Source organism: Lepisosteus platostomus, chromosome 1 (genome assembly GCF_059453375.1).
Source record: "Lepisosteus platostomus isolate fLepPlt1 chromosome 1, fLepPlt1.hap1, whole genome shotgun sequence".
Taxonomy (NCBI): Eukaryota; Metazoa; Chordata; class Actinopteri; order Semionotiformes; family Lepisosteidae; genus Lepisosteus; species Lepisosteus platostomus.
In genome coordinates, this window is record NC_142611.1 from 61,930,393 (window position 1) to 61,956,710 (window position 26,318).

Below are 26,318 nucleotides of genomic sequence, written 5' to 3' on the forward strand. Positions count from 1 at the left end.
ACAGCTATTAAAATAGCTTCCAAAAATTATAGTTTGTTTCTAACACTGCACTTGATATTTGATAAAAATATAGAATCTTTATTTCCAGATTAATCTATCTTTTGTCGGTGAAAGGTATTAATAGTTAGTCTTCACAGGAAATAAATATACAGTATATCTTTTCAATTATTTTATATTTGCTTTGTGTCAGGTGAAATATTTTACACTGCAACACTTTAAATACCAATAAATCACAACCCCAAGAGAAGTTGAATCAAAATTGCTTTAGGAATTAATGTTTTCCCTTTTTAGCAACATTTTAAAGTATACAATATCCATCTAATGATGGGGGTCACAACACAAATATATTAATAATAAAACAATTCAAAAGAATAATATTGTATGAACAATTTTGGAAACTAATAACATGAAGACAAAGTTATTTGTTCATATACTATAAAATATTGCCAAATTTTCTGAAAGGGCATGCAAACGTTAGAAGACCAGATTATATATACTGCATATGGAGATTAATGAAAATTCTTACATGTTTTGAAAATGTGTTGGAGTTTTTTAGAAGAATAAGCAGAAGAAGAAAACTGTACTGGAGTAGAGCACTTTATAAAGTGAAATACATATTTATGTATCAATTAATGGTATCTCAAATGTGTAAATACAGCCTTTCAGAAAACAAAAAGCATAACTTCTGATTTTACTCCTTTACTTCACCTGGAAATCTCCCTTTGCTTTCTATCCCAAAATCTTCCTACCAAAACAAAATATCTAAATTATTTTGTAATAATAATATTGCCTGCGTATCCGCACATTGACAAGAAATATATTAGTGAGAGTATTGATATATTATCAAAGCTTGATTGATATAGCATAAAAGTTTGTAACCTGTGTTACTGTAGTGTCCATGAAAGATGCTGTAAATACTGAAATATTCACCCAGGTAACGTTCTCGCGCTCTCCATCCACATTTTGTTTCCTAGACATTGAAATGGTCATCTTACTGAGAGTATTCAAGGAGATTTTGTTCAAATTCTATATAAAGTCTACAGTATATATAATTATGATTATATATATATAAAGTATTATTTTTTCCCTTTCCGGAAAAAAATGTGGCTATGAGACTTAGTTTCCACCTGTTTTTTAAATCAATCTCTGTGTCTTTGAAACAGACTCTTTGTTTTAACCTGGATCTATTGTTCTTAAATTGCTTAGTAATTATTTCTGTAATGTTATCTTATCTGTTTTTCCATTATTGTGAGACTGCGTGCTAGTTACATTTCGGATTTTCACTTCAGTAGGATACGGAGGGACATGTCTGATTTCAAGGGGGGAGAATCGTGTTATCTTGTAATTAACTCGTAATCACAAGATAGAATGTTATCTATAATAACGACATACTGTAATATATGAACGCGTACTGTACTGTACGTGATTATAACGGGATAGAACAATAGTCGTACAATACCTACATTACCATGACTTTCAGTTTTAAGCAGTGGAATCCGATTCCACCGGCCCACTCGTTCTTCTTTAAGGATGTCCTCATGGTTAAAACTGTACTCACATTAGGTACAAATTCTAATGTCAATCTAACGAACCCTTAATACTTTACTTTAACATTTCATTGTGAATAAACCCGAATGGAAAGTCACTCCGTGCACATTTCGGAGTGTTGCGTTATTGTCACGAACACTGAACCCACAATTCAAAGCCATCGGTAGCTTTTAGGTGCTGTTATTGCACAATATAACTGGTTGTTCATGCACTCAAATGATCATTGCTACATCGTAATTACGAGATAATTTTCTCGTAATTATGACATAAACCCATTATTTTTTATGGCACCGATGCGCTTCCGCAGCAAGTGTATTACAGTATATATCTATTACTAGGGCTACAGGATTTAATACCAATTTAAGACTTTAGATTTTGGTAAAATCCTATACGTTTATCACAGCTGCTTGTTTATTACACATAACAGTCTTATTTTAAAAGAAATCTATATGTTTACAGTAATTAGACCTTAAAACTGAAATACTGTACATGGTGAGAACAAATTCTGTTTTGTTGTGAGAAATGTTGATAAATATGATAAGGTAAGGAGATATTCACTTCATGCAGAAAAGCAAATACTAAAATATAGTACAGAACCAGCCAGTTTTATCTTCATATACTGTATCTCTAATGCTATTTATATGGAAACTGATTTTTTAAAACTGTTTATATGGATGGTTTATATGTGCATTGCTTTCACAAAAAGGGTAAACTGTTTTTCTTTTCTATTTTTTTCTTAAAGTAAGCAATTGTATATTTGGGTATTTTGTTCTAACAAAATAAACTTTATTTCACAGTAGACAATGAGCACACACTCTGACAAGTCCTGCAATCTCTAAAACTTCTTAAAAGGGTGATTGCCCTTTCTCAGAGTGGAGGCTGGGGCTGGATTTGCACAATTAAATAAAAGAGTCCCTCCCAGCCCTACCACTTGCTGTTGTCCGTGCCTTTTCCCTGTCCAGGCTCTGCAACTCCGGTCAGCTAGTCTTCTGCAGGAGCTCAAAGGAACAGCGTTCTCCTCCCACAGTCCTTTCCAGTATATTAAATACTATATTTGTGTGATTGGAGACAGACATTGCTTCTTTCTGCATCAGTTTGTGTGTCTCTAATAAGGCGAATGAAGACCTTCTGTATCAGTGGAATACGTGTCAGAGTTTTTCCAGGTCTGTTACATCTTTATTGCACAGAGCCCTTCAAATGCCTTCTTGATGTAGATTGATGATAATGGAGATGATGATGATAAAAGTGTCTGCACATCTCTGAGTTTTATCTCTGTGACTGAAATCAAGCGGGAAAACCGCAGATAGAACAGCTGTGAGTGACTGCAGGACATGCTTTTGGCACACTGATAATGAGCAGCAATTCGTTAATTGTTATCAGCATTGCTTTCGGGAAAGGCATAAACGTCTGTCAGCTGTGGTTGATGCATCTCCATCTGAACTGCTGGGACAGGACCTGTGGCTTCATGCTTGATCATCATGTCTGAGGGCTTATGGAACCTCTCGCGTTTGAGAAAACAACTTTCTACGCAGCATTGTGAATCACATCACTAAAATACATATTGCTTATTCCTTTATAGTGAGCCCTCCTGACTGTCTGAATTTGTTTCACTTCATAATCACCATATTGGAAAATATTACCTGAAAAGAAATCCATCCATCCATTTTCTAACCATTTTATCCAATACAGGGTTGCAGAGGAGCTGGAGCCTGTCCTGGCAAGCAACAGGCACAAGGCAGGACACACCCTGGACTGGACAGCAGTCCATCATCACAGGACAACCACACACACACACCCGGGCCAATTTTCTCAGAAGCCAATTAACCTACCAGCATCTCTTTGCACAGTGGGAAGTCACAAAAAATAATTCTTAAATGTATTTTGACAGTTTGGGTAGTACAAAGAGATTTCATGCTGGAAACTAAACAGTCACAACAAAACCTCTGTTCGTTTTGAATAAAAAAGCTCTTGGGATATTTCTCAAAGCTCAACCAGAACATTACGACATCAACAGAACCCAAGTCTTAAATGTTTACTTCACTTCAGTCGTGTGCTATGACACAGTCGGCCGGAGTAATTGTAAGTTCCCATTGGCTCATCAAACTGGACCTGAAATTATAGGGCAGAAAACTCTGGGTTCGAGCCTGCTCTTAACAGATACAATTGTTCAGATACAATTTATTACATTTCAAGGAAACATTTTGCAGATAATGCTTATAACTCGCACATTATGTGAAACACTGCTGTTACAGATCACAGCACTGCTGTTACAGATCACAATGAGAGTGATCAAATGCTGCTCCAGTTTAGAGCACCCAAGTGTATTTGGGCTGGAAGAGGATAGCGCCACTTCGCTCCCCATCTTCTCTCGTTTACTGACCCATAATATCCCTTCCTGTTTCTTTCAGGAGCCCGAAGCAGCGGTTGTTTCTCTCTGTATCCCACAGGCAGTGATGGATGCGCTCAACTCCAGTTCAAGCCTCCAGCTTCACTCCCGCCCTGCCAACGCCACCGGGGGGCCGTGGGCTGTGGCTGCGGGCTGCGAGCAGCGGCCCGCCGGTGCGCTCTTCAACCTGAGCTTGCGGGTCATCGTCGTCATCGTGGGTCTGCCGGCCAACGTGATCGTGCTCTGGCTGCTCCTGCGAAAGAGAGGCATCTCCTCCAGCACCGACGTCTTCATCTTTCACCTCGCGTTCCTGGACACTTTCTTCACCTTCCTGCTGCCCCTGCGGCTGGTCAACGTGTTTGTCCTTAACAACAACAAATCGATCTGGCACGCCCAAGAGTTTGCTTATGGCGTCAAAGACATGGGGGGCCCTCTGCTGCTGTGCTGCATCTGCCTGGGAAGGTACATGGCGGTGCTGCACCCCATCATGTTCTCCAGCTTCAAAGATCAGAAGTACAGGGCTGTCTTCACGGCCACGGTGCTGGCCGTCACTGTGGCCTACGCGCTGGCCAAGACCATCGGAGGGATCCTGAACTTTGACAAGATCTTCACTGTCATGATCCTCTCTGCCTTCACCTTCATGGTCTTCTGCAACCTCTCCATCCTGTGGGCTCTGAGGCGCTCGGGACCGGGGCGAGACGAGATGCATCCCATGAAGAAGAAGGCCTTCAGGGTGGTTCTCTCGATTCTGGGTATTTTAGTATTCAATTACCTCCCCCCGGTGGCTCTCTTCCCCTTCCAGGGCTATTTCTCCGCCGATGTCTTTATTTGCTATGTGCAGGATGTTGCTTTCTCTTTCTACAACATCAGCAGCAGCACTCAGCCTTTGCTGTACCTCTCCGGAGTGCGGAAGTTACCTTGCCTGTCAAGCTCAATCTGTAAACTGTGCTGCACAGCAGACACACCTGGCCAATGAAACTGAGTACCTGAACATGTACCGTACAGGGAGTGTTATTTTCTAACCTTCTCACGCATCACATGCATCACTTTGCTGAACATGTGGTACTGTACATGGGGTAACTTGTCAAAAATAAACACCTAGGAACTGAGATGTGTAAACATTCTAAAATGCAGTCAGTAGATGTCATATATTTATATCCTTCTGATACAGAATAAAGATAGCTGAGATTATGTTATGCTTTTAAGTCATCCTTCACACTACAGTTTCACATTAGAAAGATGTTTTGTTTGAGTAAATTAAATAATGAAGGAAAGGTTTGACTGTCAGATCTTCTTAAAGACACATTCTGTTGCCTTTTTTAATAATACTGAATTAATAATAATTATTATTTCTTTGACATGTGACAGTGGAAAAAAGGACATGTAGCCTCCTGTGTTTTAGACTCATTTGTTCAGAGATCACCCAAGCAAAGTGAGGGAATGATCAGTGTTACAAAGACATCTTCCTACGTGGCTGACAGTCAAGACACATTTATTCCTGATACTCGGTTGCTCACTTTAGCCATATTGTTCAAATGTGTTACAATAAAGGTTTGCTACAATACCAAATAGACATCTCCTTTCTAAACTTAAACTACACTTAAATAATAATTATTAATTCCCAAGTTAGTATTTTTACATTTGACCAAGTCTATAATTTCTTGATGGTTTTTGAATGAACTAAGTGTCAACGCCACTATTGCGTAGAACCCAACAAGCTGATAACTTTCCTGTTTTTAGTGGCCGATTTACCTTTCACTGTAAGTCGGTGTCAAAATGTTTACATGTTTACCTAAAACACTCCCAAATTTATAACAATAATAATTATTATAATTATAATTTCTTGTACTTATAAAGCACTTTTAGCCCTTTATATGCAATATAAATGCAACCTTGTAATGGGGATGCACACCCTTCCAATGATCTTCCATTTTATCGAATTTCAAAAGACATATACACATTTTGTAAAGTGATTATTTTTAATCAAACTTCGAATGCTCAAACTAAAAAAATCAAAGGACTGAAAATTTAAGCAAAAACTAGAAAGAAAACTCAAAACCTAATATATGCAGGCTCCATAAGTTTTTAACCCCTTTGCTAAGGCAAACCTGAATTAGCCAAGGGGCACAACATGAGTTAGCTTCTGTGTGCAATGACAGTGGTTCACAAGATTTCAGAAAAAAATATACTTGTAAATATCTCTGTGTGGCTTCTCAGTCAGGTAGTGAATTTCAAGCGAAGATTCTACCATGAAGACCAAAGGATCTTTTAAAACACCTCAGGGATGTAGTTGTAGACAATCACAGATCAGTAGGAGAGTGTAAAAAGTCAAAAAGAGACCACGTAGTCCTTTGATCACAGTGAAGTCATGAAGAAAAGGAAGGCGAATGGGTGGTCTACCCAGTCACTGCCTAGATCCAAACTGAGCAGCCAGGCAAGAAGGAAACTGGATTGGGATGCCACCACGAGTTTAACTGCGACTTTGAAAGAGCACCAGAGTTCAATGGCTAGGATGGAAGCAAATCTCCACGGGTCAGAAATACCTTACGACACAATCCTGCAAATATCCAACAGTACTCTACAAAGCTGTGTTTTTAACCCCTTTGCTAAGGTACGTATGATAGAGTGGCAAACCCATCTAAAATACCTCACATTGAGTTTGCATCAATACATTTAAGTCACACTTTTTTCTTCTAAATGCAATGTGTCATGTCTGTTGAAAACCAACACAGTGCATCATGCAGTCAACACCATCCCCATTCTTGAGTACAGTGGTGGCAGTATATTGTTATGGGTCTTTTTTTCCATCAACAAAGACTGGGAAGATTGTCAAGATTGAGGTGAACATGAATAGAGCCAAAGGCAGGCAGATCTTAGGGGAAAACCTGATTCAGTCTACTAAAGACCTCAAACCAGGGCAAAATGCACTTTTCATAAGGATAATATAAGAACAAGACCAAAGGTGAAAGTGAATGTCCTTGAGTGCCCCAGTCCTAATTTCTGATAGAAAATCTGTGGCAAGACTAGAAAATTGCGCTCTGTCAGCTATTACGTTTGCAAGGATATGCCACATCCAGAATGAAACAGGGGGATTCTTATTCTATGATTCTGATCTATAGCATTGACATTGTTTATATCAGGTTCTAAAAATAAAAGGAAGGTTACGACTGACCATATACTGTCTCAAATCTTGGAGAGCATTTATACTAGAGAACGCTCTGTTGTCAAATGGAATACCAGTAATGAGCTGTCACCAATGATTGCTAGAAGATGTTAACTTTCCCTGTGACAAGGTTGTTTGACGTGTGTATCCACTCAAAACTATGGAGCCACCTCTTGGAAGAGCAACATGTAAGATGTTCTGGCATTGTGACAATGAAGATTTTAACTAGAAGCTACAGCTTCCTGGCTATCTGGTAGCCAGGAACTGACTCACAAATTGACTGACAGGTAAAGATATGTAATTGCTATCTACAGGAAAATCAGTATCGTTTACCTCTTCGCCCCTGGGTGTGTCCCAGGAGTTCACGACACCTGGATGTGATCTTTGCAGGGCAATCTGAAGTCCAGAGGTTCTCAGTGACAATGGACCGCAGCTCATTTCTAATGACTTTCCAGCATTTCTGAGGTCCAGTGGCATGTGGTCCTCAACACTCCAGCCCCAATGGTCTAGTCTAGTGCTTTGTACAGATCATGAACCATGCTTTGAAACCTTCCAGGGGACTTGCTACATCAAGATCACAGGTTGGATCATTGTGGGACCAGCTTCATTGTGACGTGGCAGAACGCCCTCCATGCTAAATTAAAGGAAGCTTCACCTGACAGCCACAGGAAGTTAGCAATTATGACATTGCAGCTATCTGTTGCCCCCGAGAGGAGGTGTTATTATTACAGTTTTTCTTGATTTCTAAGACAATTCAAATGGAACTGTGGCTCACAGCATCAGAACCAAAACCCAAACGAGCAAACAGTATCATTTTCTGCAAAACCGTAAGTACTTTATCATTGCTTACACAAGCACCTCCAGTGAAAAACATTAAAATCAATGCTCTACAGATGACACAAAAATCGAATAGAAATATCTAATTAAACAAACCTCAGTCATTTGCTCCCAGTTGATAGATATTACTCCCACATGGGTGACACCCTATTACACACACTGAAATGATCTTCCAATAATTATTAAATTCTCACTCAATTTATAAACACATATAAAAGAAGTCACTGTTGAGTTGGTTGTGGTTGGAGATTGATGGTCAAAGAGAAGGAAGAGGGATACCATAAGCTCAGAGAGGACGAGCTTCTCAAAGGGTAGAGGAAGACCGAGAGTTGAGGTACCAGATGAAGTATGGGCAACCATTGTAAATGACCACAAATCATGGTCTTTCTCTGCATGAGGCTGGACCAATGGTGCAGCCCAATTTGACTTGTTTAACTGTGGCATCAATTGTTAGAGTATTCCGACTTGAGAATACATAAGAGATCATATATAACTTCAGTTATACGTTCCTGTATGAAATTCGTGAGAGGAGGTTTCTCTCTTCCTGTATTTATGGAGTCATATTTTCTGTCACGCAGAAAAATATTGTGATCCTTTATAGAACTGACGGAAAACCCTGCTCTGGTTGCCAAATCAAGGTTTTCAATGCTAGACAGGAAGCTGCAATTGTTAAACTGATGCTTGCAAACAATGTCATATGTTGACAGGAAATCCAGGCAACTATTTTTGCAGACAATACCATATTTTCAAATGTTAGTAGTGTCAGTACTGCAGCAATTAAAGAAACAGTGAAAGAGTGAAGGAGCTGAGGAACTAGGTTTTACAGGTGAGGTGCCACCATAGTTCTGCTGTGCCTTAGATAGTATTTCATTGTAGACACTGTACTGTGAATGGTTAACCACGTTGTGTATTATGTTGTGTTATTGCTCCCCCCCACCCAACATAATTGTGTGCAGCTATAACAAGAGAGTTTTACCCACATCTCTACAATTGGGCCTTACAACACCAAACACCTGATCATGTTTCTTGATGTTCTGTTTACTGTAGAAAACATATCCCACCTGAAGAGGGACAGGAGGTTGGGGCTAGCAGTCTAAACTACTGTATGTGGTGAGCTGGGACAATGTTCCCATCCACTACTGACCTGGAGTGAGAGATTGACTTGAAGCCCACCCACACATGTCTGTAATTCCTCCCTCTGCACTCTCCATTCCTTCACCCCATCAAGGAGTTCTTTTCATCCTGGCGATTGAAGGTTCCCATGAACACCAGCCATACTGGATGGTATAAATGGAGGTTGTCAGGAGATCTCTGGAATGGATCACCAGGGGTGGCTCAGGCATGCCAGGAGGTATTTCTTTCTCTGCATTACTAGAGAAATCATCTTGTCAATGAAAATATGTGCCCTGGCATACAGCATGGAGACTGGACTAAACGTATGCCTTTTCCCCTTTCTTTTTTACAGCTATACCATGTGTCGTTTTGAAGTGACTGGTGCGAAGAGCTATTTATCAGATGATGGGTTATACTGTTTTTATTGCATTATTAGTTTTGTGCTGCACATTTAATGTCTTGAGTGACTTTTGTGCGCCCTACTCCAGCGTGTTACTGTAAATGAGATTTCATGGCTCATCAGCCTACATTGATATATATAGAAAGATACTTTAAATTGCAGTGCAACAGCAGCTTAACACAGACAACACAGCCACAGTGTAACAAATGATACAATAATAATAATAATAATAATAATAATAATAATAATAATAATAATAATAATAATAATAATATAATACATACAATACAATCAGTACAGTGAGGGGTGCACTAAAAGAGTTACTCACAGTCCGGACACACAAAGAACAAACTAGAACAGAACAGTACACAGAAAAATCGTATCACACATATGAATATAAATATAGATATAGATATAAATGTATTGCACAGGTCCCTGGCATATATTGCACAAAAAACGGTTGTAAACGGGAAAAGAAAAGAAAGAGAACAGATGTAGCAGTAGATGTGTAGATGCGTTCAGTCCAGAAACAGGTCACTGTCAATGTTGCCTCTGCCCAGACGCAAGTATGTATTGGAATTCGTTAACAGGGGAGGTATGGTGGCACTGGCCAGCACTGCTGCCTTGCAGCACTGGGGCCCTGGGTTCAATTCCTGGGGTGCTGTTTGTGTGGAGTCTGGATGTTCTGCCCATATTCACGTGGGTTTTCTGCTTCCTTCGGCTTCTTCCTGCAGTCCAAAGACGCACTGGTGGGTTAATTGGGGGGGAAACTGGCCCCGGTGTGAGTGTGTCTGTGTCTGTGTGACCGTCTGGCCTGCTGTCTCTCCCCTTGCGCCCATTGTTTGCCTGGACAGGCTCGGGCTCCCCTGCGAATTGGAAGAAGCAGTTAGAAAATGGATGGATGGCTATATATGCCATGGAGAGTTAAACTCCATCTCTGCACCTGTTTAATATTAACGGTTTGAAATGTGTACTACTTCACATGATAAAAAATGCTTACAGCGGAATGTAAAACTTAAAATAGTCATAAAAACGTTTGATGCTGATCAGTTTGTTGAGATTAACAAAAAGGTAGAGCCATGCCTCTAGGTGGCGCCACTGACCTAAAACTGATAAGGCACCGCTATCATTTCCCTTTGTTTTTCCACGAGAAAGAAAAGCAGTTTTACCGTCACTCAGGTATAAATAGGATTAGTGTACTAATCGGACAAAAACTGTTTACGTATTAGTAAAGAGTAATTTCTTATATTATTAGCTTGAATGAAAAAGAAATGGAAATTAATGAAAAAAATGCACTTGTAAATTTGAAATAAAATGACTACCTTTTTAAAATTTTTTAGCTTGGTTGTGACGCACTTCGTATCCAGGTATATACTGTATACAATTCGTGCTTTCCAATAGATCAACAGACGGGGACAGACAATGAAATGTTGTCTATTTCGAAGTCTTAAATGTGAGATAAAAAGTCGCAATTGCGAGATATAAAGTCAGAATTCAGAGATTTAAAGTCGGAGTTCTGACATACAAAGTCGCAATTCTGAGATACCATAGCGCGTTTTTTTTACTCCCTGGCGGAAACGTTCTTCCATAAATATTTGCATCCCCACTGTCATATATTAATTTGAAAGGCAAATGAATGTTTTGTTTACTACTCAATAATGATTCCCTCGAGACCTGCTCTTAAAGGACATCGTATCCAAAAAAATACAATAATGGGACATTATTATCAACATACGCTATTGATCATTACTTTCTGTTACCTAATATATATTTGTATATGTAAAATGTACAGTATATTGTATTCAAACTGTTGACTCATTTGAATTCGTACTGTAGTACCGCCTTTTACCACTCCCAATGTTCAGTTGCTTTCCGTTTCATTTTTCTGTTCTGGTAAATCGAAAGGGTCGAATCCACTTCTATTACGATCGCAGGTAAATAATAATTTTATATTAATAATAATAATAATAATAATAATAATAATAACTGACGGAAGGAAAAGTATTCCAAAGATAATTAAATCTAAACAAAACTTTTGAAACTAAAAGTAAACATTATGTAAAGTACTTTAAAATATGGGTATTACAGTTCTGTTTTAAAGAATATTTAGCTTACCCATTTGCTAACGAAATAATATTTGCGTTACTTTAACGACAGTCAAGGTTGAAGCAGATTTGTTCTCCCGTTTTTAAAGTTCATTAGTTTGCTTTCTCATACTTCATATAAACCGAAAGCTGGGAGTCGGGCTGAAAAATCTCCCGAGCCTCAATATTTTGATTTACTGTGGTTTTCTTGACATTTCAACGTTTTAAGTCTTACTTTTATATGTAATACTTATTTAAGCAGTATAGTGTACAAAACAAATTTACTAGCTCTTTAGACTTTTTAGAATAATAGTGTTGAGGTGTGACTGGTCATGAGATCATGAGGAAGCTACCAGTATTTCAATGTTTAAAATTGAATAAGCAATATTTTTTCTTTGTAAAAAAGTAAGCCGATTTGAAGCTTACTATTCAAAGCTTGAATGCTCAAATTGAAGTCTTCAAATGGTAAGATAATTTACAGTAAATGTCAAAGTTACAACACCTTTTCCCACATTCATTCAGATTATCCAGTTTCTAACCTCTTCTCCACACAGGGTCGTAGGGGAGCTGGAGCCTATCCTGGCAAGCAAGGGGAGCAAGGTGGGTTACACTCTGTACCGGACACCAGTCCATCACAGTTTGCAGGATCAGTCAGGTGCTTTTTTACAAACTAAATATGAGAGGAGCTTTCTGACCGTTGCGGTTCCCGCAACACCTGGTCTCCGGTGTAACGGAGCAGGGAATCTGCCGCATGAGCTAAAGGAGACCTCCCGCAGCCCAGCCAGCTGAGGTCCCCCGTTACGCGCAGGGAGGGCGATGACGTCGCCGTATCCGAACTAGCTCCGCTGCACTTTCGTCTCTTCTCCATTGGCCAGCTGTGTGGAGTGACCAGGATAATGCTGACTCCTGGATATTGTCTCCCATCACTGCTTTGGAGCTCTGTAGCTCTTTCAAAATTGTTGACATCAGAGTGGCAGCATAAAGCCAGCAGCCATATCACCCTACAGCTCTCAACTGACAGCCCACTGAAGCTTAGCAGGTGTGAGCCTGGTCAGTACCTGGATAAGAGACCTTCTGGGAAAAACTAAGGTTGCTGCTGGAAGAGGTGTTAGTGGGGCCAGCAGGGGGTGCTCACCCTGCGGTCCATGTGGGTCCTAATGCCCCACTATAGTAAAGGGTACTATACCTTAAACAGGCGCTGTCCTTTGGATGAGATGTAAAAGTGAGGTCCTGACTCTCTGTGGTCATTAAAAATCCCAGGGCGTTTCTCTAAAAGAGTAGGGGTGTAACCCCGGCGTCCAGGCCAAATTTCCCATTGGCCCTTACTGATCATGGCCTCCAAATAATCCCCATCTATGAGTTAGCTTCATTACTCTGCTCTCCTCCCCACTGATAGCTGATGTGTGGTGAGCGTTCTGGCGCACTATGGCTGCCGTCGCATCATCCAGGTGGATACTGCACATTGGTGGGGAGTCCCCATTTCCTGTAAAGTGCTTTGAGTGGAGTGTCCAGAAAAGCGCTATATAAGTGTAAGCAATTATTATTATTATTTCATTTTCTTTATCTCTGACTGGTTTTGAAAGTAATTGGCAATTACTGTATATAGACAATAATTACCATTTAGAATAGAAGGGAACTAAATTTGCTTGGACGTCGTCATCCCTCCCAATAAGAACTTCCATTTGACATGTGATTGTAGAGCCTTTAGTTAATAATAATAATAATTAATAATTAATTGCTTACATTTATATAGCGCTTTTCTGGACACTCCACTCAAAGCGCTTTACAGGTAATGGGGACTCCCCTCCAACACCACCAATGTGCAGCCCCACCTGGATGATGCGACGGCAGCCATAGTGCGCCAGAACGCTCACCACACATCAGCTATCAGTGGGGAGGAGAGCAGAGTAATGAAGCCAGTTCATAGTTAAGGCTTGAAATATGCCTTGATGTACAGTACATTGTACTTACATGCATACATAGGAATAAGCTTACAAAAATGATTAAAAGTGGACCACTTCGATGACTTTGGCTAATTTAATTATTTTTGTGAAGCCCATAAATTTGTAATTTTCTCAGGGTCTTAATTATGAGGAGACTTGATATGATTAGAATAGATAAAGCCATGAAAAGGAGTATTTTAGACCAAGAAACAACATACAGTGTGAGCACAAGGAAGTGCCTTTAGGACCAGGAACAGGATATGTATATTTTACACCAAAGGTGGTGGAATATCTGCAAGAAGTAGCCAAGATATGTTTTTAAAGTCACTTCCTTGGAAACTGGGAGAGGAACCAGAGTGAGCGTGAGGGGTCATATCACCTTACATTCTGTTGTATAATCATACTGATACTGTGCATTGCAGTGGAAAACCCCTTACTGCAGTAGACCAGAGTCTTTATTTCATTTTAAGGTGCAGACATACCTGTCAGTGGAAAATGGACGTTAAGGTGTGAAAGAACATCTTTGGAAAGTGAGTAGTACTTTGATTCAATCAGTGATGTCATGGAGAGTGGAGTGGTTAAAGACATGCTTAATAATAATAATAATAATAATAATAATAATAATAATAATAATAATAATGGCAATGGTGTCATAACTGCAATCCGCAACAGAAGCAAACTGAAAATTGAAGAATTTATAGTTATTAATACTTAAAAATGAATGTAGTTTGACTTTCATTTCTCAACAGCTCAACAGCTGACTGACCATGATTTGCTACACTGTTTGGAGCCTTGCTCTGTTCTTGGGTAAGTCACAGAATGTGTAATGTGCCATTACATGTGACATGAAGATTAGAATATGTCATCCTTCGGTGCTCAATTTCTGGAAGTCAAGAGTGTGGATTAAAGCAGGTTAAGCATCAATGGAGTACTGTACATACTATACTTGATTTCTTTTTACCTTTTTCTTTTCCTTTAAAGTAACATCATAATTTAATACAAAAGTCATAAAGAACTGGAACAGCAGCATTTAAATAATGGAGAGTTGTTGTGTTTTAAAATCACCAAAATATTGGAGTTCACTTAGTTCCAGCTAAGTGCAGCTTGTCCAGGTAGAGCTGGTGACCCATGGGTATTGACACAGGATCCTACAGAGATCGGCATGAATCTTCCTGTTTGTTAAATTTCAGCTAATATAGTGTAGAATTTTACTCAAATGTTGTCAACAAAACAAAAAAATGCAGTGTACTGTATGTGAGGGAGTTGACTTTCTTGAGGGGACTCACAGCTGTGGTGCCCCTGGGAGGTCTCCAGTGGAATTAGCCATTTTGGCTCTATGACTCCCCTTGTTTGAGCCAAAATGGCTACTTCCTACAGAAACTGCACAGGGACACCTCAGCTACACAGTTGCAGGAATGTCAACTCGCTCACAGTTACATGTTCGCTTTCTGAGTGAGTGTGTGAGTGTCTGTTTGTGCCCAGTGATGGACAAGTGTCCCATCCAGGGCGTATTTTGCCTTGTGTCTGTTTCTTGCTGGGATGGGTTCTGGCTCCTCTGCAACCCTGAATTGGATGAAGCAGTTAGAAAATGAAGGGATGAATTTAAAGCAAATATTCACTGTATATTGATATAAAAGATTTCCCTTCTTAAACCAACTCAACACCGGGGTAAAAACAGATGTAGTTTTCTTCAATCTCTCTGTCTTGCGTTGTGTTCCTTTTACCTGTATAGTTTCTGTGGATGCTGAGACCGTATCAGTGAAACTTGGGGATGAAGTCACTCTATTCTGCAATGTAACAGTCGACACACAGTTTGCTGAAGACCAGCTCTGCATCATTTGGCAAAACGCAGAAGACCAGAATGTGTTGACCTTCTGCGGGGGTACGGCTGCACCTGGCCCTGGCTTTGAGAAGAGAGTTAAGACGTCAAGAGACAAACTCATTTCGAGCAATTACAGCCTGACCATTCAGGATGCTCAGATCTCTGACACAAATACCTATAAGTGCTTTGTAAGAAGAGATCTTCATAATGAGCTGCTTCAGGAAGTTCACTTGAATGTGTCAGGTGAGGACACATAAATATTGTAACACATACGGCCACCATTGCAGGTTGTGAGAGCCGGCTTACCAGCGCGGTGACGTCACCGCCCTTCCCTGTGAATAGCAGGGACCGCAGCCGCCGGGTTGACGGGAGGTTTCCCTTTGGCTCAAGAGGCTGGGTCCCTGTTGAGTGATGCCGGAGGCCTGGGGTCAAGTCCCTGATGGTAGGGGGCTGACCTGAGGCGGTAGTGGTGAGGGTGCATACACATGTGAACCCCAGAGTGCTACAATATAATGTCCATACATGGAAAGGCCTTTTCCAAGTGTAAGGTGCCATAGCAGAGGCATGTGACATCAAGTACAATGGAGCCGTTGTTTCTGTACAAGCCAATCCTTTGTCATCTCTGCGTTATATGTTTTAGTTTAGATCACTTCTGCTATTACAGGACATCATAGTACAGGGTTAGTCAAAATGCTGTCCACAATGTTGGCAGTTTATTACAAATTAATCTTATGGGTTACTGTAACAAAAAAGGTTTCAAACGAAAGCATAAATATCAAAGTTTCTAACAGTCACCTTACAGTCCTTCACCAACTGTGGAGGAGAAAACAAAACTTAAGTAAATTAATTGGCATTTATACTTGACGACAACAGTTTGACTAACCCTGTATATCTGCATGTACTGCTGTTGTAGAATACTGTAAGGCATTATTTGTTTTGAGAGCTTTCTCAGTTAAAAGCGGCCAAGTTTCAAGGTTTATTGTATCTTATTTGATCCTGTCATGTGATGTACATTACCATTAACATTACAGTACATTACACATTACACATTAGTGTAAAATTGATCTTCATTCAGTTCTAATAGACTGCAGGCATTATTATTAGTATTATTATTATTAATAATAATAATAATAATAATAATAATAATAATAATTATTATTATTATTATTATTATTATTATTATTATTATTATTATTATTATTATTATTAAATAAATAAAATGGCAGCCCAGGGTTTTCCTATATACAGTGTTTTCACATTATTTGATTACAAATTGGTTTTAGAAGATTTGTGCTTGTATACAATTACAAGGATTATGGTGAAAAATTTAGTAAACTTGTGTAATTTGTGTAATATGAAATTTGTCAGTTGTGAACATCAGTACTCATGTTTACTATATCTATGCTTCAACTTTATAAGAAGAATTTGCTTTTGCCCAACTTCCACAAAGTCGATATAGTTTTGTTTTGCATACGGTCTCAGGTTCAACGGATCCGGCACTGTTAAAATGCAGCATATCTTTAATGTAGATTCATATGTAGTTTATTTGAATGCACTTAAATATTTAAAATTAAAATTTGTATATGTATTGTTTTCTATATGCCATGACACATCCATAATGCTGGCTTTATTGTACCTCCTCTCAGGATATGAAGAAGCAGTAACTCTGGAGTCAGGAGACACACTCTCTGTGTCTCTGTACTCCAGTGAGCCACTGTCTGTGCTGTTTGATCCTGAAGGAGAGGGAGACTCTATCCAAGTATGTCAGCTTCAGAATAACAACATAAACTGTATTGACAAATACCAACAGCGTGCCACTGTGCAAGATGGCTCACTGCTAGTGCCAAAGATCACGCCAGCTGATCAGGGTCAGTACATCGTGCGGAACACTCTGGGGCATGTCATCAATATTGTGTCAGCCAATGTGAAAGGTAAGTGATTGCTAGTACCTATAAAACAAACATGGGCACCCTTGAGGCTGATTAAAACCATTCACTCAGACACATGCCAACAGTTTGGCATAAACTGGCACAGACTCTGCACTCAGAGTATAAGATCAGATCACTTTACTGGCCATATACAATTTTCTTGCATGAAGAGTTTGTCTTTTCACATACCCCAGCTCGCTCTCCATGAGACACACAGGCAGGGAGAGAAGCTGGGGATCAGAGCGCAGGGTGAGCCAGTAATGTTAACCACTGTGTCACTGTGCCAGCCTTTACATTTAGAACTTAAAATTAAATAATTTTACATCTTATAATAGATTACCAGATTGGATTTTTTTACCTTTGTAAATACATAAATAATAAATACATGTAGTTTTATTTTTATAGCTACTGGAAAAACACTTCCATGGTTTAATTGTACCTTTTTAAACATTGTTGCTGAACGGTTTTGGAAAGGAGAGGCAAAGGGAGTTTTTCTTGACTAATGTGGAAAATGTGAATAAAGCACAATGAGCGCTTACTTGATGATGATTTAGATGCTGAGAAAATTCGGAGATCTTTCCATCATCATTCTGAACATCAACCCAATTGACAGAACTCTGCATGTTTCAGCAGCAGCTGGAAAATGTCCGGTGATCGCTGAGCCTTTCCTGTTTTCTCTCAGAGTACAGAGAGCACCATACTCTGCCAGCTGGAGGCAGTCTGACTATCCCTGTGTACACGAGGGAGAAAGTGGTGATGCTGTTCCATCCTTCTAGAAACGGGAATTCTTTCGAACTGTGTACTCTAGAGAATGGAATAGCAGACTGCCACGATGAGTACAAGCATGCGATATCCTTTAAGGGGGAAGGTCTGGTGTTACATGGCTTAACACCAGAATACCATGGGAAATTCGAAGTGCTCCACAGGGAGAGAAATGTGCTCCTCAGCCATGTGTCACTGACAGTAAAAGGTAAGGAAGCTGGCCTCTACAAAAAGTATGATTTCCATCCCTCCATGCAGATGCTTAACTATTTGAAATTAGTTTTACCAAGAATGTTAAAATTAATATTTTTATTGTTCGAGTTCTGTTTTTGAAAATGAGTGGAATAAATTATTCCCACCGGCTTCTTTAGAAATGATCCTCAGGTTTTTTAAGATAGAATTTTATCCCAATGGCTGCAATCACATTTACACCTTTATGTAAAGCATCTGTGTACAGTACAGTATGTATTTGCTAACAGAACAAATGACTACAAATGTATACATCCTTGCAATCCCCTCCTAGATCACAAAGAACACATCACCCTGCAGACTGGAGCTGTCCTTGTTATCCGCTTCTACACTGATACGCCAGTGAAGGTGCTGTTTTTCCCCCCGGGGGGACATCAGCCCCCCCGAACTCTGCTAAACCACAGTGAGGTTCTTGTCCCCGAGGACTTCTTACTGAAGAAAGGATGCCTGGTGCTGAAAAGAGTCACACCAGCACATCAAGGCATTTACAAAGTGCAGTACATCAGCAAGGAAATCAATATCAACACGGTAGCGGTCACTGTGGCAGGTAAGAGAGCCCTGAGATCTCACGCATAAAGAGCTGCCTCTAAGACTCTGCAGCCACACACATCCCTCGACCCCGCTGAATCTGTGACGCTAATGAGGTCATGTGTTAATCGTCCCTCCTGTGTGAAGATTAACTTCTCTCAAAAGATGCAATGTGTGGGAATCAGTCGGATCTATACTTGGACCTACAGTAGTGGTTGTAGGACAGAACCACAAGACATTCTCTTCCCGTTAGTCACTAAAAAAGCATTTTAGCACACTAAATCGTTGTGAAGGACATGCCCTTGTAAAAATGCAGGCACCTTGCGAAAGGACTCACCCCCTTCAAAACAAGACATCATTGGAAGGGGGTGAATACTTTCGCAAGGCGCCGTTCAGATCTTCAAACCGAAAAAGAGGAAATGCAAGGAGTCTGTTGACAATCTGGATGACAACGTATATTCGGTAAGATCTCAGTTCCCTATAACAGCAGTAACAGCACCTTAAAAAAATTCCAACAAAGCAAACATACAAAAGAGAGTGCAAGAAATTCAAATTATGTACAATAAGTGCACATACAAGTTCATAAAAAGAGGAACTGTAGGCTTGTTGCTATCCACTTGCACAACCACAAGAAAGAAAACACATGACACCATGTACAGTATGAACTAAAATGCAGAACAGCAGGTTGTGCTCTGTTTTGACACAACAAAAGCCCTAAAGCTTTAAGGACCTCCTTTGCATTCTGTGCCAAAGTAAACTGATACTTGCCAGCACAAGTTATTTCCTGATTCTTGTGAAATGAAAGTATGGGAGATAGAAAGATAGAAAGCTGTTTATCAGGGTATCTGGGAAGCTTAAAAATAATCACTCTGAACTTTGTCTTCAGACAAGAGGTCTGAAGGAAACTCTATGTGCCCTTCCCACATCCTGGAAAACATGTAGAGATTGCTTTTTCAGTGATCCAGCAGAGATATTGCACGCATTTGTATCATATCCAATCCTTGAAGTTTGTTCCTATCCCCCTTTTTCAGATTCAGAGAGACTGAGTGACTTTGGAAGCCCATGTGAGTTTGTTTTGCTACTGTTTTAGAAAGAAAGGATCACAATTGTCATAATTCAGGTTTTTGAATGTAGGAATAGATAGATAGTAGTTACAGATCTTTCAAGAAAGGCCTTAAAAAATAAATAATACTATTGTTCACAACAAGCCACATTTAGTTGGTAATTTCCTTTACAAGCGTGATCCAGTAAGCAGAAGCTTAGTAATACCTGTAAACATGTTTCTTTTCAGGAAGGACCACCGTGTGTTGTATACGCACCCACGAACATTTTGTTTTGGACTAAACATTGTTTTTCTAGTCATTAGAGTTAGTCCAAAGTTCAGCTGGTCTCTTTTTCCAGTTTTAATTAGCTTTATTACTTCATGTTCTGTGTATTTCAAGCTGCTGTCATGAAGCCTTTCTTTTCAAATTTAACAATTCTACATTTTAGTCATTGATATTGGTATTTTAAATACAAATACAATACAAATGGCTGAAAGCATGGAAGTAAATCAATTGAACTTTTTTTTGGTTTAGTTGCTTTTAGTTTTAGTTTGTGTTTTCTGATTGGAGCTCATTTAGATTTCTTTTATCAATCTGTTTCAACCTTTGTTTAGTTTTGGGCCTGAAACATGTTACTAAACTAAAATCTCTGGTGGTGTTGGTAGTCAGTATATAATAAGATATACTGGATAGACTGGTGGGTGGAAACTGTATGCAAATTAGAATGTCGCATTGTATTGAGTGAGAAATGGATGCTAGAAATGTCTGATTGCAGTCATGATGAGTAACTGATGGTTTCAGTGAGGTCTGAGGTGTTAGAAGAGACTGATTTGGATACAGTATGGGCCTAGTAGAGCCATACCTGGAGAAGAAGACCCATCTTTACATGCTCCCTAGCTAGATGGCCCAGATGAGGTGTACCTACCAGTGGCTAGTGGAAAAGAGGTCCATAAACTTCCCTTCCCTCCCCCAAACTGATCTGGAGATAATGGCAGCTGTATCAAACTATTTTAAAAAATCCTAAATGTGATTTGTAAAAATGATGACAGAAATGAGCTGTCCTTTCTTGAAGACCCTCTGTTGGTGTGATTTCCATTTGACTGAGATACAGTAGCTTACATCTTGCACTGTAACTAAACATAATATTGTTCCCCTCCGTGTTTTTTCAGATTTTGAGAAAAGGATCAGCGGCAAAGACACAGGTAAGTACACTACAGTTTACTGTTGTTCTGTGCTGAAGACGCCAGACTCTCGGTGGATTGTACAGAGCTTGGTTAAGCAGTATTGTCACTCTTCAGCCCGTTTCCATTGGCCCGGTCTAGTCCCGTTCATGCCCCTCTCCAGACAGGCATCGCGCTCGCTCCCTCGGGCTGCTGGGCCGACTCTCCTTGACGGGGTGAGGAGCTCGGCAGTCCGGGGGGTCACTGGAGAAGAGTCGCGGTTGAGGTGGCTCAGGCATCTGGTGAGGTTGCCCCCTGGGTGGCTCCTGCTGGTGGGGAGACCCCAAGGCAGATCCAGGACACACTGGAGGGATTGTGTCTCAGCCGGCCTCGGGGCACCTGGGAATCCCCCAGGAAGAGCTGGAAACTGTTGGGGAAAGGAAGTCTGGTCTGGCCTGCTCGGCCCCGCTCAGCCCTGCTCAGCCTGTTACCACTGTGACCCTCAGTAAGAGGAACCGATTAGAAAAAGAGATGAGATCATTGTTCAGGCTTCATCTGTATAAGTGTTTTCGTGCTCTCCAGTATATACAGTACATGTGTACCTCCTGTCGTCCAGCTGAGTTACATAAGCCTTAGAGTTTACACAATCCATACGGGGTGTTTGCCTTTGGCCTGTAATATGAAAGAAAAGGATAGATCCCAGCTTCTCTTCTGTGTCTGATATTTATATTTCTATGCAACAACATATGTGTAGAAATATACTGTACATGTAATAGAACTGGGCTGGCGATATCAATTCTTCTTGCAACCAGGGGGATCTTAGCAGGCTGCTCTGATGCCAGGCCACACTTGTGGTGCAGACACAGGCCTTGAAGCAGCTTCCAGGAAGATGGCCTCTCAAAGTCAAACAGCATTTGGAGTAAAAGGACAGAACAAAATCAATAGTTGACTAAAATGACTAAAAACGAATGTGTTTATAAGTGAATGTCCTTGGGAGGGATGACAGCAACCAAGGTCTCCATCACTACTACTCAAACACCTGTGATGTCACTTCCTGAAAGTCCAGACATACCGCAGCGGGCCCCTCTTTCTTCTTCATGCTCGGCTTTCTGCATCCCTCCTCTACCCCCTGTCCACCTGAGGAGCTCCCCCTGGGCTACCTCCTCCGTCTGCAGGGGTCCAGGCCTCCTCGCGCTGTGGCCTGGGGGCTGCCCCTCAGCCTGGTGAGTCAAGCCCTATCTAACCCTGCTTAAAATCCTCCATCCTCATCCTCAAGCATACTGTTACAAATTAGGGGGTAGAATAGAGAATGGGGAAAAATAATTAAGTAAATTATTCATCATTTAATAATTGAATCCTTTACTGTTCCTTTGCTCGTGTAAGAAAAAACTTTTATGACTGTTTTAGCAATATTTTGCAATATTCTAGCTTGCTCTTGCTCTTTCTAATATCCTTTTGTTGCTGTGTTTCTTGGTCTGTATAATCCTTTTTACTGATGCTGGTCCCTATTCAAGCTCCCTAGCCTTTTATTGTTATTTTTCCTCTGACTGTAATAATTGTTTTATTTAAGTTTTATAACCCCTGTTTTGTTTTCCTTCTAGGTTCTGAAAATCTGCTCCAAGATCCCAAATTTCTAGCAGTGTTTGCTGTTATTGGTGTTTTGGTGGTGATAATTCTGGTGATGCTGTCAGTCGGGCTGAGAAGGAGGTGGTCGGACGTTAATGGTAAATTGCCAGTTCCCACAGGGTTGGAGGATGACATCAGTCCTAGCAGGGAATTAAACTGTACAGCGTAGGTGTTCTGGAAGTATAAAAATGCACCAACTTGTCATAGACAAAGAGTTTATGATGAAGAATGTATTACGTTTGACCAATACATACCTTTCTATCATGGAGAAAGATTAAATAAGGTTGGTATCTTCAATCTAGTGTAATGGATATTAAGAGAAGTATACAAAATGAGAAGGCTCCACGGACGAAACGTTGTGTTTTCTTTCTTCTTCTTTTTAGCATGGAATAAACCTATTACTTGTTCCTTTGCAGCCTACGCTTGCTGACGTAGCTACCCACCAAAATTATAGTATACAAATATACAAATTTTGAAGGGGTATTGTAACAAAAGCGTTCTTTCAGGACTCTATGCAGACGACACAATCCGGGGATGAGTGGGGAAAACACGGGGGGAAAGCATGTAGGAGTTGGGAATAAAAACAGGGGGCGTGTCCATGGTGTGCTGGTGTTCGGGGGAGGTGTGGCTGAGGCAAACAATCCAGGAGAAGGTCCAAGGGGGAATCCAAGAGAAGACGAAAATCCAAAACCAGGCGGTCCATCCAAGACGAACAGAATAAAAACGGGAACCAGGTCGGAACCGGCAGGAACAGGAACTTAAAAGCTTGACGTGACCAGGCGCTTCCAGGTCCCGGATTCGCCTGGTATGGAAACCAATGCAGAGCCCGGAACAGAGTAGGCGTCTGGCTTTTAAGGGGAACTGAAAAGGGGTCTGGAACAGGGAGCAGGTGCGGGAGATGAGTAAAGAACAAGGAAGGGCTGGAGCGTCCTTAAGAGAAGGGGTTTACGAATGTGACAGGAATAGATCCTGGTAGAAATTTGTATACCTACTGTATTATGGAAACGGCGACTCAGGGTCTATAATTTGTTCAAGTCTTTTTGTTGTTTCTGTGTTCGCCACTCTTTTGTTGTTGTCTGCAGAATGTAATAGGTTTACTAACTGCATCGGGATCTCACTTGTTGATACGAGTAAGGAAGAGCAGTGAGCCTAAAACAGGTCCCTGTAGTACACCGGTGCTAACAACTTCCCAAGGACAGCTCATGCACCTTAAGGTGGCACTGTGCCTGCTGTTTGATCACAAGTTATCAGTCCTTGTCAAGCAGTCACCTTGTAGTCCAAGTGCTTAGAAGTATCCAGTTATTAACTTTTCACCTGCTTTATTTTATTCTCATCATTTAAAAATACTTCAAATATTTATTTTAATACTTTCTTTTAATATGATTAATATAATATTAAATCAATTTCATATAACTGAATAATTAAATCATATAAGATATAACTAATATAATATTAAATTAATATAATCTAATTTAATCATTAAACCATGTAAGATATGATTAATATAATATTAAATTAATATTATATGATTGATCGAATCATATAGGATATGATTCATATAATATTATTAAATCACATTATTAACATATTATTCAATTATTTTCATACCTATTTTAATATATTTCATTTTAATATTTTAAAACAAATTTTAATGTTTAAACAGTTCAGGAGAGGAGAGAAAAATGCAAGATGATATGCACTGACAGGAGGTGTGTTAGGGGAGAAATAACATTCCTTATGTAACTCACAATTCAAAAGATAGACTATTAAAGGGACAGATATTCTCATTTTAAATTCTATTTTTGTAAATAATAAAATGTATCACTCACTGCATTACTACTGTATATATATATTTTTAGTTTGAGTGTTAGTCTTAAGCTGTATTCTGTACAGGATCTGTTGTGCCAGAATCTAAAGAGAAACTGAAATGAGCCAAACACAAACATTGTTGAATTGTAGGAAATACTGGAGTGGGTCCCAGGAAGCACTAACATTTCCTGTTAGAAAATTAATCTGTTTTGTAGCTGATTGTAGATAACTAGAGGGTGTAGTTTCACATGATCATTTGCCGTTCCAGAATAATCATTTTGTGTGTTTAACCAATCACTCTCCACAGTAACCTCTGACTTGGGGTGTGGCTTTACTGACTATTCCAAATGATGCCTGTCTTGAGGGGTCTGTGATAGCTACGCTTCTGTTTGATATTTTCTGTATACATATTTTCTGTCTAAATATTGCAAATAACAGTGATATACGTAAGAGTGGAGGGTAAAATGACTGTCATATTTTTTTATACAAATAAAGTGAAAAGGCAGACCTGAACAAAACTACTGTATGTTTTTTTTCCTATTTGCTGATGTTATTGCACAGATTCTTTCAGATCAGCTGATGCAGGGTACTTTCAATTAGTATACAAGCTGTAGAGTTACTGATATATTGAGTCCTTATTAGCACTTAAGTAAGCTTAGAGGAAGAGGAGTGTGATGGTCTGTCTCTGTCCTCTCCTGTCTTCCTTCTGTTACCTTCCTTTCTCTCTGTCCTCCTCCCTTTTTACCCTGTGTTAAGTTTATCCCTTTCTTTTACTAGAGCAATTCTGCAGAAACCCCCCTTTATCACTGTTTTACCTGCCTTTAAGCTCACTTACAGATATGCAAACACCTCGAATGAAAACCCCAAATTTAAAGGCCCCTCCATCTGAAACAATTAAGTAGAAAATATTTTTATCAAACAAGCCAGATACAGTAGATATTTTCAATGACACAGATAACAAGCTAAGGTCTTCAGTAAGGTACTATATATGCTTCAATATTTCCATATTTCTGAAATCCGCATGCAAATTTAAACTTCTCCGCATCAGCATTTAACTCCCATCCTCTAGAAACAGATTAACAGATCAAACTGGCTTTCAGTGAAAGTCTAAGATACTGCTGGTAATACATAAGGCACTGAATGATCTAGTTCCAGTTTATTTTAAGCTCGTGTCTTAATAAATAACTATAGGCTGTACAAGAAGTCCAGTAGCTTGTGCAGTTTCTCAGTAAAATATATACAGTAGTACATCCTCTGCTCGTGAGCAGATAAAGGCAGTTCAAATGTACTCAGTGTTGTGGTTTGCAGTTAATCAGAAGTCACTCTGCCTCAACCCTAACACCCACACTCCCACCCCACCCTACCCTACCACACACATAGCAATGACCCCTTGTTGATTTTAATGTTCATCTTAGTATTATTCATATTTTTACTAATATTAGTATAAGATAACTCAAATGAATACTAACAGTTAATTTTGGAAAACAAGGTCTGTTTAAAAAAAATCTGGTCATTCATGTTAAATTCTGAAAAGCACAGTATACAGGATGGAAACATGATGATAACACGTAGATAAATTTTTATTAATTACTTGTACCAATTGCTCACAATGATCAAAGAGAGAGAAAAGCAGACAAAGGAGGAAAGAGAGGTGAGGCAGCAAAAAAGAGAAGGCATGTGCGGAGTCCAGATGTTCTCCCGTGTTCACTTCAGTTTCCTCCTGGTGTTCCAACTTCCTCCTGCTGTCAATAGGCATCCTGGTAGGTTAACTGTCCAGAGTGTGTCCTGCCCTGCGCCCACTGCTTGCTGGGATAGGCTCCGGCTCCCCTGCGACGCTGTACGCATGAAGCAGTGTAGAAAATGGATGGATGTCACATGGTGTACCCAGGTCAGGGGAGAGAGAGAAGCCTTAACCAT

General features: G+C 39.9%; 2 protein-coding genes across 3 annotated transcripts; both read left to right on the forward strand.

Moving 5' to 3' along the window:
- The first annotated feature begins 37 nt into the window (after positions 1-37).
- On the forward strand, positions 38-5,477 carry LOC148678357 (uracil nucleotide/cysteinyl leukotriene receptor-like). Its single transcript, XM_088633350.1, has one exon. The coding sequence runs from the start codon at positions 3,759-3,761 to the stop codon at positions 4,908-4,910; it is 1,152 nt and encodes a 383-aa protein (XP_088489476.1). The 5' UTR covers positions 38-3,758; the 3' UTR covers positions 4,911-5,477.
- A 5,815-nt stretch (positions 5,478-11,292) lies between these two features.
- On the forward strand, positions 11,293-24,919 carry LOC148678358 (uncharacterized). 2 transcript variants are annotated; one of them, XM_088633348.1, is made up of 11 exons: positions 11,293-11,381; positions 12,086-12,131; positions 13,945-14,004; positions 14,224-14,281; positions 15,207-15,539; positions 16,943-17,227; positions 17,907-18,194; positions 18,510-18,782; positions 19,795-19,827; positions 20,976-21,008; positions 22,568-24,919. In XM_088633348.1, the coding sequence occupies exons 4-11, from the start codon at positions 14,242-14,244 to the stop codon at positions 22,759-22,761; spliced, it is 1,479 nt and encodes a 492-aa protein (XP_088489474.1). In that variant the 5' UTR covers positions 11,293-11,381; positions 12,086-12,131; positions 13,945-14,004; positions 14,224-14,241; the 3' UTR covers positions 22,762-24,919. The 2 variants fall into 2 exon arrangements, with proteins under 2 accessions (XP_088489474.1, XP_088489473.1); XM_088633347.1 differs by having other exon boundaries at positions 14,232-14,281.
- The last annotated feature ends 1,399 nt before the right edge of the window (positions 24,920-26,318 follow it).

Bases quoted from the DNA above. Each gene is read 5' to 3' on its own strand.
- LOC148678357 (XM_088633350.1), top strand. From the start codon at position 3,759: ATGCTTATAACTCGCACATTATGTGAAACACTGCTGTTACAGATCACA.
- LOC148678358 (XM_088633348.1), top strand. From the start codon at position 14,242: ATGATTTGCTACACTGTTTGGAGCCTTGCTCTGTTCTTGG. The intron at 17,228-17,906 runs GTAAGTGATTGC...GTTTTCTCTCAG, and splicing joins TGTGTCAGCCAATGTGAAAG to AGTACAGAGAGCACCATACT. The intron at 18,195-18,509 runs GTAAGGAAGCTG...ATCCCCTCCTAG, and splicing joins TGTGTCACTGACAGTAAAAG to ATCACAAAGAACACATCACC.